Genomic DNA, 13,188 nt, shown 5'->3' on the forward strand with positions numbered 1-13,188 from the left:
TATATTTAAAGAACGGTAACAGGGCCAAAAGGAAGAGAGGGAAGTTTCCTGGAGACTCAAGCTTCCCAAATAAACTGGTAGAACCAACTTTTTTTTTTTTTTAAAGAAAAGCATTACTTTGAACCTTCCAGGGATATCTCTAAGAACCAAACTTTAGAAAAACACGCACAAAGGAACACAATGATATATGTAAGGGTGCCCACTAAAAAATTATTTCTAACAGGAAAAAGTGCAGACTACTATGATGCTCAACAAACAGAATGCTGTTCATAAAATACTGACAGCTAGCCTATAAAATATCTTGTTGGATGTTTCAAATTTACAGAAAATATAAGGAGACCTATGATATACTGCAAGTTAAAAAAAAAAAAGGCAGGTGGCAGAAAATAAAGACAAAACTTTGTGTGTTAAGTATGACACAGAAAATGTCCACATGGAAATATCCCATGGGGTTCAGAGAGGTTGGTCACCTCTAGGGAGTGACACCAGGGCTGAGTGACTTCACTACACTGAAGGTTTTTTTTCTTCTTTAACCAGAGATCAGGTAGGTACTACCGTAGTCAAGATAGAAGATGCAAAAATATCCCCTACGTTGCCCCTCCCCGCCACCAAGGCTTGGCCATCTCTGCCCCAAATCACTTGGGCATCCAGATAGCGCATTCTGACTGCAGTCCCTTGGAGACAGAACTGCTACATTATGCCCGCCCCCCAAAATACACATGCAAGCAAACACACGCAGCCACACACAAAAAGCCACCTGTCTGCCACTTCTAGAGAGGGAGAGGTCCTGGGACCCCAGCCCACAGCACCCTCCCCACCAGCTGCCTCATTTCCTCTGAGATAAATCACACTGAGGGCTGGGGAGCCCACAAATCCCTCGAGCAAACACGCAAGTCAAACAGCACCATTTACCTCGCAAGGGCCTCTTCAAGTTAACAAGGCGTGGGAGGATCCCGGCAACAAAACCGGCCTTGTCCAGGGAGGTCGGCCTTTGCCCCAGGGAGGAGACCTACGGCCGCCCCCGTGTCCCCGCTTCCTCAGCTGTTGGCCTACCCGAGACCTGAGCTTTTCACAGCCCAGACGCCCACCTCAGACCTGGTAAAGAGGCTAAGGCCCTGGCCTGGAGAGCAGGCGGCCTGGTGGCTCAGATACACCCCTGACCCCCGCACTGGTGCTGGGTTTCCTCTCCTGGCGGGGTCCCGAGGTGGCTCCCAGGCCACTTGCTAAGGGGCACTGGCATAGCTAAAGAGAACTGGGGATACTCACTGACCACTGTAATCAGCTGCCTCACCCCAAGGGTCAGAGCTATGGGAAGAGAAAGAAGAGGAGTGGGCTGGAAGAGAGCCAACTGGGCTCCTGATACCCTGGTCTTTGTTCTTACCTCCCTGCTTCCAGGAACCTTCCTGTTACCATCGCTGGGCCAGGCCCACCCACTCCCACTGCCAGACTTGCTGCCACATAACCAACCCCTCTAATCAGAGGCTCTCTGTCGGTGACTGCAGCCAAGAAATTAAAACACGTTTGCTCCTTCCACTTGGAGGAAAACCTATGACAAACCTGGACAGCAGATTAAAAAGCAGAGACATCACTTTGCCAGCAAAGGTCCATCTAATCAAAGCTACGGTTTTTCCAGTAGTCATGTACGGATGTGAGAGCAGGACCATGAGGAAGGCTGAGCACCAAAGAACTGATGCTTTTGAATTGTGGTGTTGGAGAAGGCTTCTGAGAGTCCCTGGGACAGCAAGATCAAACCAGTCAATCCTAAAGGAAATCAACTCTGAATATTCACTGGGAGGAATGATGCTGAAGCTGAAACTCCAATCCTTTGACCACGTGATAGGAAGAGCCACTGGAAAAGACCCTGAGGCTAGGGAAGATTGAAGGCAAAAGGAGAAGAGGGCAGCAGAGGATGAGATGATGAGATAGCATCACTGACTCAATGGACATGAATCTGAGCAAACTCAGGGAGTTTGTGAAGGACAAGGAAGCCTGGTGTGCTCTAGTCTATGGGGTCACAAAGAGTTAGACACAACTTAGCAGCTGAACAACAGCAACAAATCAGAGGGCTCGCAGAAAAGGCTCTAGGTATCTCCAAGTATCTCCAGCTTAGGGGCCTGCCCTGAGCCTGCAGTGGGTTAATTCCACATAAGGTGTCAACAAATATCAGAGAAAGAAAATAAACCATAGAAACAAATTTTTCAATAGAACATAGCTTGTGACAGGAAAAGACTGAAAATAGTCCAAGGGTCAGTCAATAGGAGACTAGTTAAATCAATTATGCGGCTTTTATGTAACTCAATAATCTGCAGCAGTTAAAAACAAGGAAGTAGAATTTGTACTGAAAAAGAAAGATGCACATGACATATTCAGCCAAAAAAAACATGCTAGCCATAAAAGCACTGTGCGATTCCATTTTGTCGAATATGTTAATAAGATATAAAGTATTCCATGTGTACAGATAAAAGTCTCAAACTTTTCATGGTGATATACTCATGGTTAGTTATTTCTGTGGAGTGAGACTACAGGAAGAATTCTTTTATTTTTTAAATGTCTGTGTTGATTTTTTAATTATTTACAAAATGTATATTAATGTTAACAAATTTAAAAAAGTACAAAAACATGAAGAAAGCACTGCCCTTCCACTTTTTGAACTATTCAATCTAACAGTCATTCGGTAAGGCAGAGCGGGCCAGGAGGCTGCAGCGGGTGAGGGGCACCCTGGAGTGGCCATCAGGGCCTGTACACACAAGCAGAGGCCCTGCAGAGGCACATGGGGACCCAGCAAAGGGTGACAAGGGGAATGGTGTGGGAAGGGAGGCAGCAGAGGGAAAAGCAAGCAGGTACACATAGAGCCACTAAGTAAATAGATTAAGAAGAATCAAAACCAGATTTCTCACTGCTGGAAAAGGGAGATGCGAAAATGGAAAGGAAGAAGACAAGAATGAACCCTTCATATTGTGGTTCTGCGCTGGAATGAAAAATGTGAGTGTGAGCTCATGGTTTCCAATATACATATTACATATTGAAGATACAGGTATGTTAGGAAGAGAGACAGAGACGCATGGCAAGAGATATGAGCGGAAGTGTGTGTGGCTGGGATGTGCTCAGATACTCTCACTCTGTTCCCTCAAAGGTCCTGGAAACCATTACCCCCAGGAGCTCTGAATACACCAAGTACACCCAGCTTTCAGACCTTGCTTCTATTCTCCACTAAAAAGAATGTGAACTCCTAGGATACACATCTGATTTCCAGGACTACAGCAAGATAATTATAAAACAAGCCTGAAACATCTTGTGCCAGAGAACAAGAACGTGCTCAAAGAATGAGGGGATGTGGAGAAAAGACAGAGAAGGGACTTCCGTGGTAGACCAGTGGCTAAGAATCTGCCTTCCAATGCAGGGGACTTGTCCTGGGTGAGGGAACTATGATCCCATGTGTCACAAGCAGCCAAGCCTGTGAGCCACAATAAGGGAAAAGCCGAACACTGCAACTAAGATTGGACACAGTCTTAGTTGAATGAATGAATAAACAGAGAAGCAAGCCTGAAGTGGTTCCCACTGGCCATAGGGGTAACCCACTAAGTAGAACAGGAAGCCGTGGGAGGGACAGAGAGAAAGAGAGACAGAGAGACAGAGAGAGAGAGAGAGACAGAGAGAGAGAGAGAGAGAGAGAGAGAGACAGAGAGAGAGAGAGAGAGTAAAGGAAAAACAAGTATCACTACAGTGGTGAAGCCTAGAGACACCACCTTAGTCAAATGATCAAAGTGAACATCCTTAGTAATAAGTCATATCAAGCCAAGTCCCAGTCAACAGGATGCAACAAGAAAAGGCAGCTTCGGCCTGTGAAAGTCCTGCCTAAGATGAAAAACTCATCCACCCATGGAAGAAAGAAAGAAAGTGAAGTCGCTCAGTCGCGTCCGACTCTTAGCGACCCCATGGACTGCAGCCTACCAGACTCCTCCGTTCATGGGATTTTCCAGGCAAGAGTACTGGAGTGGGGTGCCATTTCCTTCTCCAGGGGATATTCCCAACCCAGGGTTGGAACCCGGGTCTCTCACACTGAGGGCAGACGCTTTACTGTCCAAGCCACCTGGGAAGCCCCAACCATGAGGACCAGACAAATCCAGACCGAGAGACTACCTAGAAAATAACTAACCTGTAATCTTCCAAAGCATCAAGGTCACACAGGTTACAGCCTGGGGAACTGTTCCAGGTTGAAGGAGATCAAAGAGAAACAACAAGTAAACACAGCGCTTTGTTCCAAACAAGCTCCTTTTTCTGTTAAAGACACTATTAAGGCAACAACTGGCAGACCTTGACCAGGGTCTGACGGTTGGATGGTGGTACGTAGCAACATTAATGCCTGATGGGTTACTGTGATACGGGAGAAGATCCTTGCTGGCAACAAGTACACATTTACGTGCTATGGGGTGATGGGACATCAGGCTGGCAACTTAAGAAAAAAGGGAAAAATTCTTTATACTGTACTCGCAGCTATTCTGTAAGCCCGCAGCAGTTTCATAATTTAAAAAATTTATTTGCAAATGGAAGAAACCTAGTGCTAACAGGTGAGTTCAGATAGTTATATACCAGGTTTGTGTCAATCAAATCGTAACAGTCCTCCTTTAACTGGGGAACCATAAATGCTTCTGATGGGGAAGGGGCTCTGCTTAAATCAGACCTCTGACGCAGTGCTAGGAGGACACTCTGCCTCCTCCTGGGACTTTCTTCCAACCCAAAAGGTCCAACCATCTACAGACACAGAGCGTGTCAGTCCTTGCCATGGCCCTGCAGCCCAGGCAGCTTCAGACCATAAACTGCAAGAGAAGGGGCACTGGCCACACCACCCATAGCAAGCGGTGTTCTGAGTGGCCTGCTCCTCACACCTCTGTCAATGCGAAACAAGAGCTGAGCAAAGGGAAGAAACTGACTCCTAATGCAGAGAGCAGCAAGAGAAACAGGACACACTCCCACCCCCAAACCACAATGGAAACGGTGCCACCTCGTACTTGCAAAGAGATTTAATGTTTCCAAGCTTCTCTCCGTCTATAAGTTCACACAAAATCCATACAAAGAAGCTATAGACGCTCAGGCTCTCAGACTAAGTCAAATTCCTGTTACCCAGCACACATACCACAGAACACCTCCTTGTTAGCCCTAGCAACACTCATAATGATACAGAGTGTGTGTGATTATTTGATTAACATTTGTATCCTCCATCACACTGCAGAGTCCAGGACCACAAGGGTTCAGTGTTTGCTCACAGATAGCCCAATTCCTCACAGAAAGCAGACACCAGAAATACTTGCTAAGTAATCACATGGATGCGTGGGTGGTGGATAAGCAGGTGGTAAGTGGACAGACGCATAGATAGATGGCGGGTGATAGGTGGGCGGGTAGGTAGACGGATGGATGGATGGATGGAGAGTGGTTGGGTGGGTGAGATAGCAGGTGGGTAGATGAGTAGGTGGAGGGGGGCTGGTAATCGGACTGTGAGTGGGTGGATGCCTGACCTTGGCCTGCTCCCGCTGCCCAGCCTGGTGGTACCTGCTGCTGCTGGGCCCGGAGGTCGCCAATTTCCTTCTGGTCCTCCTCGTGGAGCCGCTTCATGTCCTCCCACGACTGCTGGAGCAGGTTGCGTTCCCGTAGCAGCTGTCCATTCTCCCGCCTCAGCATATCCACGTCGTCCTTCAGCTGGGTCTGGTCGCTCAGGAGCCGGCTGTGGAGTGTGCTGAAATGCCCCCAACACAGTGAGCCCAGCCAGCCTCCAACTCCCACCAAGGTACCACCTCCTCCTCCACCAGGTCCCAACACCCCGAATACACCAGACAGGCCACTCAAACCCTGGTGTCAGCCGTGTGGCCCAGGAAAGCAGATTAGCCCCCAGCTGGTAGGGACCCAGCACCTTCAATGCTGAGGGCTGGGCCAATGTCAGCAGGTGGGCAGGCAGATGCCCTCGGAGGGGCCCCAGGAGAACAAAGGGGAAGATGCCCCATTGGCCTCTGTGGACCAGAAGCCCAGCAATCTGCCTGGCTCACGCATTCAACCACTTTCCTACCGACCATGCTTCGGAAGCTGACCGCGGATGCGGTATGAAAACTGAGGTCCAAAACCACACACCTACTAGGTGAAGGCCCACTGCTTGCTAGACAGCAAAGACAGAACCAGAAGCCCAGGCTTTGGGTCCAGAAATAAAGACTGGCAAGAGGCAGCAGCTGGGAGCCCCAGGCACTCACTGGTAGAAGTCCGTCTCCTTGGCCACCTCCTCGCACCTCCTCAGGGCATTGGTGTGCTGGCTCTGCAGACTCTGCAGGTCCGACATGGCCCGCACGCACTGGATCTTCAGCCTCTCGTAGTCTGGATTCAGCCTGTGGTAGGGCCTGGCCCAGACAGCAAACAGCCCAGTGAACACGGCGCTCGGGATCACCATGACAAGGACGTCTCTCCCTGAAGAGCCATGTCCTAGGTCACTCCAGCCTAGCGGTTCCCAAACACCGGCCACCTCCACACCACCACATCTACCTGGTGCCCTGCTGAGCCCAGAAGTCCTGGCCACACCCAGACAACCGGAATCAGAACCCCCAGGACGGAGGGCCCCTATTGCTTATCTCCCTGGGTGGGCCTGGAGAGCTGGGAGGTGCTCTGGATCTCTGGGAGCCTCCAGGAGGCCACGCGACCAGCCTGCACACTGGTCTACCAAGTCCCTGTGACGAAGCTCCTCCTCTCCTAAGAGCAGGGATTCTCAATCCTGGGTGCATAATGAAAGACCAAGGCCCAGACCAATTACATCAGCATCCCTGAGGGCAGGACTCAGACATGGGGATTTTTTTTTTTTTAAACCCCCTCAAGGGATTCCAATGTGCAGCCAAGATTGAGAAAAATAGCCAGGAGCAGGAGTTCTCAAAGTGAGGTTCCCAGACCTGCAGCATTGTAATCACCTGGGAATTTGTCAGAAGTGCAAATTCTCAGGCCAGCCCCAGACCTCCGAAATCAGACACTCAGGAGGGAGGGAGGAATGGCCAGCAATCTGTGCTTTACAAGCCCTTGTGGGTGGTCCTGGTGTGAGCTCCAGTCTGGTACCCCCTGCTCTAGGGGGCATCAGCAGCCTCATATAGAAGGGCTAGTCTCTGTGTAGCCACTCCTCTGCCTTGGTGACACGAAAGCGGCTAAGGACAGTTCACACTCACGCCCAGCCCTCAAGCTGTCTGACCAAGAGACAGGTCTTCATAAAAGCCACCCAGGAAAACCTTCCTTGGGGTGAGGCACATACCCCTGATGCTTTCAAAGGAAACAGATTAAACCGAGCCTGCTCCCGCCTCCCTCAGAACCCTGTCAGAATCTCCCCAACCCTTCCTTGCTATCTACCTCTTAATCCCAACAAAAGAAGCAGCCAAAGGTGTTCTTCAAAATAACAAAAAGTCAGGTGGGACCAACCCTTTTTAAAGTATGTATGTGGCGGGAAACAACTAACAGGTCGACAAACCACATAAAGATCTACTCAACAACGAAGCAGGCTAGGGTTCCCAGCAGACAGCAGCGCCCCTGCACAGAGAAACACGGATGCGTGTGGACGCACAGGTCAGTCAAAGGCTCAGCGACGGGGCGACTGGGGCAGGGGATGCCGCGGCATCAAGGCAGTGCCCTTGTCCAGCAGGGGAGGTGCATGGTGCCCACCTCTTGTCAAAGGTGGTCCCGTGGGTGGCAAAGGCCAGGCGCTTCCTCAGCTCGTTCCTCTCCCGGGTCATCAGCCGCAGCTGAATGGAGAGGTTCTCCACCTTCTCATTCACCTGCCGGTCGCTGAGCACAGGCGGTGGGGATGGCGCCTTCCCGGTGGTGCCTGCAGGAGGAAGGTGACACAGTGAACTTGCTTTTGTCCAGCCCTCACCAGCAGCCAGGTGCCATGCTGGGCTCTCAGCTGGCCTTCACTCCTCACACCCACCTTCCCGGGTGGGTCCGGTTAGAACCCTCTTTCCCAGATGACACCCCCAAGTCAGAGAGCAAGAGGCAAGGCAGGGACCAGAGCCCAGGCAGACTGGCTCCAGCATCTGCTCCCGGGGCCCTGGCTGAGGACGCCGGGGCCCCCCCTCTCTCTCCCCAGTCTGGCTTTGGCACCTCCAGGATGGCCCAGCCTCATCTTTGCATCTTTGCCTGCTCTGCTACCACCAGCTGTCACCTTCCTCTGGGCAAAGAGGCCGGCCTAAGCCCTGAACAGAGTGGAAGACACAGCCTGAAGAGGAAGGCACGGTTGCAATCCAGAGAGGGTGGCAGAGAACAGAGGCAGCCCGTTCCTAAGCTGGGCCCATGGGCCATGTTCTATTCTTCCCTGATCAGGGCCGGACAGGTCTGTATGGCTCCCTCTTCCAAGCTGCCCGACTGCTTGAGGACCTGCTCCACCAGCCCAGATATGCAGCTTAGAGGAGGTGCAGGGACAGCTGCCCATGCCCAAAGGGTGCAGGGAAGCCCCAGGGCCTCTGGTGGCCCAGCCCACAGCAGGGCCTCCTCACGTATCCCTGGGACTAGACATGTTCTGAGAAGGAAACCCCACGCCGTATGCCGTTAGTTAGGAAAAGTGGCCACCACCAACACCTCTGGTGAGACCCCAATCTGTTTCTAGGAAGAATGCACCTCACTCAAATGTCCCAGAAAAAGAGACAAATCCATGGTACTGGTATACTTGTATATTTAAGTATATACTTGCATATTTATATATTATATATTTATATATATATACTTTATATTTAAGTATCTCTACCTCTCATGGATCCTCAGTGGGGTAAGCAAAACCCACAGCAGTCACCCCAGCTCATGGATGGGATCCAGAAGCTGACTCACCCCAGAAACACAGTATCTGGGTCCCCAGGAGCCCTGTAATATGCAAAGGGCAAGACACATGTCCTCTGACTCAGTGTCTCCTGACCACTGCCCCTCAGCTGACCCTTGTCGGCGGATCTGTTCATGTAAACCAAGTGTCCCCCAAAACGGGGACTCAGGTGTGACCTTGCGTCTTCTGGGAGTGCCGGGGAGGATGGAAAGCTTGACACTGTGGGCAACAAGGCAAGCCACGGTCCGAGGCAGGAGACTTCGCCATTACCCAGGATCAGCACCCCAACCACCAAATCTACTACCCCTTGCAATGCATGTTATTTTAAACCCAGCACCACCATAACATCAGGATTTCTGTGCTCAGACCAGAACTCTGGGGCCAGAATATCTCTAAGGTGGGGTCCAGGACCACCACCAATGAGCATCGTCCTCCCTGCAGGGGTTCTACTCTGCAGTGGGAGAAGCCTTCCCTCACCCTTCTCCAAAGACCCTGGATCCTCACCCTTGTCCCCAGGGCTTCTGGAAGACAGGCTGGTTACATCTCTGTGCAGCTATGTGACTTGACGTCTTCCTCTCTGCAAACGAAGGCACTTCTACCAGCTCTAGTCCTGACTGTTTTCTGATTTGCACTAACTTACCTGGCTCTCTGACACATGGGGCTGCCTCTGGATATGTGCCTGATACTCCTTCCAGAGAAGCCCACAACTCACTCAGCCTCTAACCAACCCAGGGGGATGCGATCTGTGTAAGACTGACGAACCCAAGACAGGGGATGAACAGACTAAACAGACTCCGACTCAGCTCGGAAGAGAAGGATTTCAATGTAAACTGTCACAACCAACCCACACAACAGCCACCAACACAGATGTCCGGGGCATTCATTTAATCTTCCCAGCAACCTTGGAGGTGATAAGAATATTATCATCTCCATTTTACAGGTGGGAAGGCAGGCCAAGCAAGGTCAAGGAATTGACACAAACAGCGAGTGATGCCCCGGATGAGAGCCCAGCCATCTGTCTTCAGAGCACATGCTCTTTGCTGCAGTCCAGGCCTTGCAGCCCCACAAAGACAACCGTGAGTAGCACTCATGTATGCCTGGCAGTTTCTAAGACGCTTTTCATACATTATCCCATCCCATCCCCTTAAGGAAGATACTGCTGTTATTCCCGTTTTACAGAACAGGAAACAAAACCTTATCAAGCTTAAATAATGGGTCCAGGTCACCAAGCCAGTAAATGACAGCATGGCATATAGAGTGCCCTTTGCCTGACCCCAGTGCCCAGGGCCTCAACCTAAAGGTTCTTAAATGTTTTGATCCTAGGACCTTCTTTATACTTAAAAATGACTGAGGACTCCAAAGAGCTTTTATTTATATGGTTATGCCTAATAACATCTACCAGATTAGAAATTTCAAAAGTATTTTTAAATATTTTCTAATTTTAAAATAACCAGACTTGTTACATATTCACATAAGATGTCTTTTGTAAAAAATTAACTACCCTCTCCATCACCAAACACAAAACACAGCGAGAAGAATGGCACTGCTCTGGGTCTCTGTGACGCTGTTTGATGTCTGGCTTAACGGAGACAGCTACAGTCTCACACGTGTGCAGCATCGCGGATGGAACCTTTAGAAAACTCCACTCCACAGTGGAGTTTGTGTGAGGACGAGCGTGCAAAAGGCAAGAGACACCTTAGTAGCATCACAAAAACAGTTCTGACCGCACTGGCTCCCTGCAAGGACCTCAGGGACACCAGACCATGCTTTGAGAATGACCTGACCTATGGTCAAGTTCAAAAAAAAAAAAAAAACCAGAGAAACATCATATCTCAATTTCAAAACTGAAAAGCATCAGCAGCCCCAAAAACCTGCCTCCAGAGAGATAAAGAATTCGCACCCCATTTTAAAAGTGAACCAACAGAAAGACGCAGTCCTCAGCTTTTGCGGAGGCTAGAGAGAGAAGGTGCAGCACCACAGAAGTGGGGGTCAGACCTGTCACCACACACAGCCGCCGCCTCCTGTCTGTCTCCAGCAGGAGGAGGCCACTGGCCCTGCAGCTGGAAAGGACCCGGGGCAGCTGGTCATGGGGACAATGACGTGAGCGCTGTCATTTGCTGGGGGCAGCCTAGGTACTGGGTTCCATGCTAAATGCACCTGGGTCCTCACCTCATTGACCCCAGGGTACCCTCCCAAGTACACGCTGTGATCACTGCGTGAGAAACTGACATCTAGCAAGACTGCACAGCTAGGAAACGTGCAGACACCCACACAGACCCGGCTCCGGCTCCAGACCCAGGGCCTCACTCGCCGTGCTGCAGTCTCCCAGCAGGACTGGCTTCTGGTTCCCTTCCCCTGCCCCGAAGGCTTGCGCATACATGAAACCCACAGAAAGGAAGGTCACCCAGGCCTGTGAATCCATGAGATAGCAGGCTGACGTAGGGAAACTGCTGCCTGGATGCTCCGGTCCTTTCACAATAAGGAGGCAAGAGGGCAGAGGAGGACCACAGGGGACCTCAAGAAAAATCCCAAGATGGGCTAAGCCAGGAAGTCCCAAAATAAACAGCAAGTGTTGCCGAAAACCTTTTCCATACCCATCCAATTCAAAATAAAGTTTTCCCCTTCTACTTGCATCTCAGGGCTGAAAAACGTTTTGAGGATGATGCAGTCCTTTCAAGAAAATGGTTGCTGGAATCCTCTAAGTAGCTAGAGGACTGTTTGAGTTCTAGCACAGTGAGGGAGCTCCCTACTTCACAGCAAAGCCCATCTAATCTCCCCCCAGACAATTACTCTGTGAACCAAGCCAAGATCTTTATTTCTCCCACCGACCCTAGATCTACCCCTAAGGCCACAAGGTACAACTGTAATTTCTCTTCTATACCACAAACAGGCAAGCATTTGAAGACAACTGCCAAGTCCCTTTATCATTACCAGAATGGCTAAATTTTTTAAAAAGTAACACCACCAAACGCTGGCAAGGATGCAGAGAAACTAGGATTTTCAAACACTGCTGGTGGGGCTATGAAATCATACAGCCACTTCTGTCAAAGAAAACACTTTGACAGTCTTTTATAAAGTTAAACATGCACTTACCATACCACCCAGTAATCCCCCTCCTAGATATTTACACAAGAGAAATGAAAATTTATGTTCACACAAAAGCTAGCACATAACTGTTTACAGCAGCTGTTGAATGGATAAATGACAGTGTTATTATATTCATATAATGGAATACATCTCGGCAATAAAAAGGCTCTATCACACAAACTGCTGGTACATGCAGGGCAGAGGGAATGGGGAACCTTGAACGCACTAAGCTGAGTGGAAGAAGCCAGACTCAAAAGGCCACACACCGTATAATTCCATTTACATGACATCTGGAAAAAGGCAAAACTACCGAGGCAGGAGAGAGATCAGTGGTTGAAGAGGGCTAGAGGGAGTGGAGGCAAGAAAGGCTGACCACAAAGTCACAGAAGGGAATTCTTCAGGGTAGGGCGATCGCTCTGTGTCTTAATTGTGGCACTGGCTAAATGACTAATGTGTTTATCAAAACTCATCAAACTATACACTAAAAGGATAAATTTTACTGTGCATACCTCAATGAACATGACTTAAAAAAAAAAAAAGTTTTGATATTAAAAAAAAAACTCATGGTGCCCTAAAACTGAAGCAACCATTCCAGGAGAGGTGTGGCTTGTCACCCCCACTCTCATCAGTCACTGTGCTTTTAGGAAACAGTTTAAAGAAGCAAAATTAAAACTAATGTCAAACGAGTTGCCCACAGACGCCTCAAACGCTCTTTGCGCAGCTGTTCTTTTAGATTCAAATGCAAAACTGTCCACTCTCCCCCACAACTTCACTCCTTCCTCTTCCCAGATCTGGAACCCACTTGAAAAGAAAGCAGGGGACCTCTCTGCGGGTCAACATTTGGTGCTTTCACTGCTGAGGCCAGGGTTCAATCGCAATAGGGAAACTGAGTCAAGGCTATGGTTTTTCCAGTGGTCACGTACGGATGTGAGAGTTGGACTAAAGAAAGCTGAGCACCAAAGAACTGATGCTTTTGAACTGTGGTGTTAGAGAAGACTCTTGAGAGTCCCTTGGACTGTGAGGAGATCCAATCAGTCCATCCTAAAGATTAGTCCTGGTGTTCACTGGAAGGACTGATGCTGAAGCTGAAACTCCAATACTTTGGCCACCTCATGCGAAGAGCTGACTCATTGGAAAAGACCCTGATGCTGAGAAAGATTGAAGGCAGGAGAAGGGGACGACAGAGGATGAGATGGTTGGATGGCATCACCGAATCAATGGACATGAGTTTGGGTAAACTCTGAAAGTTGGTGATGGGAGGCCTGGTGTGCTGCAGTCCA

The 13,188-nt window shown here is 49.6% G+C and overlaps 1 protein-coding gene across 10 annotated transcripts in view; it reads right to left on the reverse strand.

The window, feature by feature from the left end:
• DLG5 (discs large MAGUK scaffold protein 5) overlaps positions 1–13,188 on the reverse strand; it is a 120,670-nt gene that overhangs the window by 52,599 nt on the left and 54,883 nt on the right. For all 10 annotated transcript variants that reach the window (XM_042240982.1, XM_027962304.2, XM_015104464.3 and 7 more), the window contains 3 exons: positions 7,675–7,837; positions 6,237–6,380; positions 5,548–5,731 (listed from right to left, as the gene is read on the reverse strand). In XM_042240982.1, the coding sequence (XP_042096916.1) occupies positions 5,548–5,731; positions 6,237–6,380; positions 7,675–7,837 (491 nt within the window). The remainder of the gene's footprint in view (positions 1–5,547; positions 5,732–6,236; positions 6,381–7,674; positions 7,838–13,188) is intronic.

Source organism: Ovis aries, chromosome 25, assembly GCF_016772045.2.
Source record: "Ovis aries strain OAR_USU_Benz2616 breed Rambouillet chromosome 25, ARS-UI_Ramb_v3.0, whole genome shotgun sequence".
NCBI classification, from domain to species: domain Eukaryota; kingdom Metazoa; phylum Chordata; class Mammalia; order Artiodactyla; family Bovidae; genus Ovis; species Ovis aries.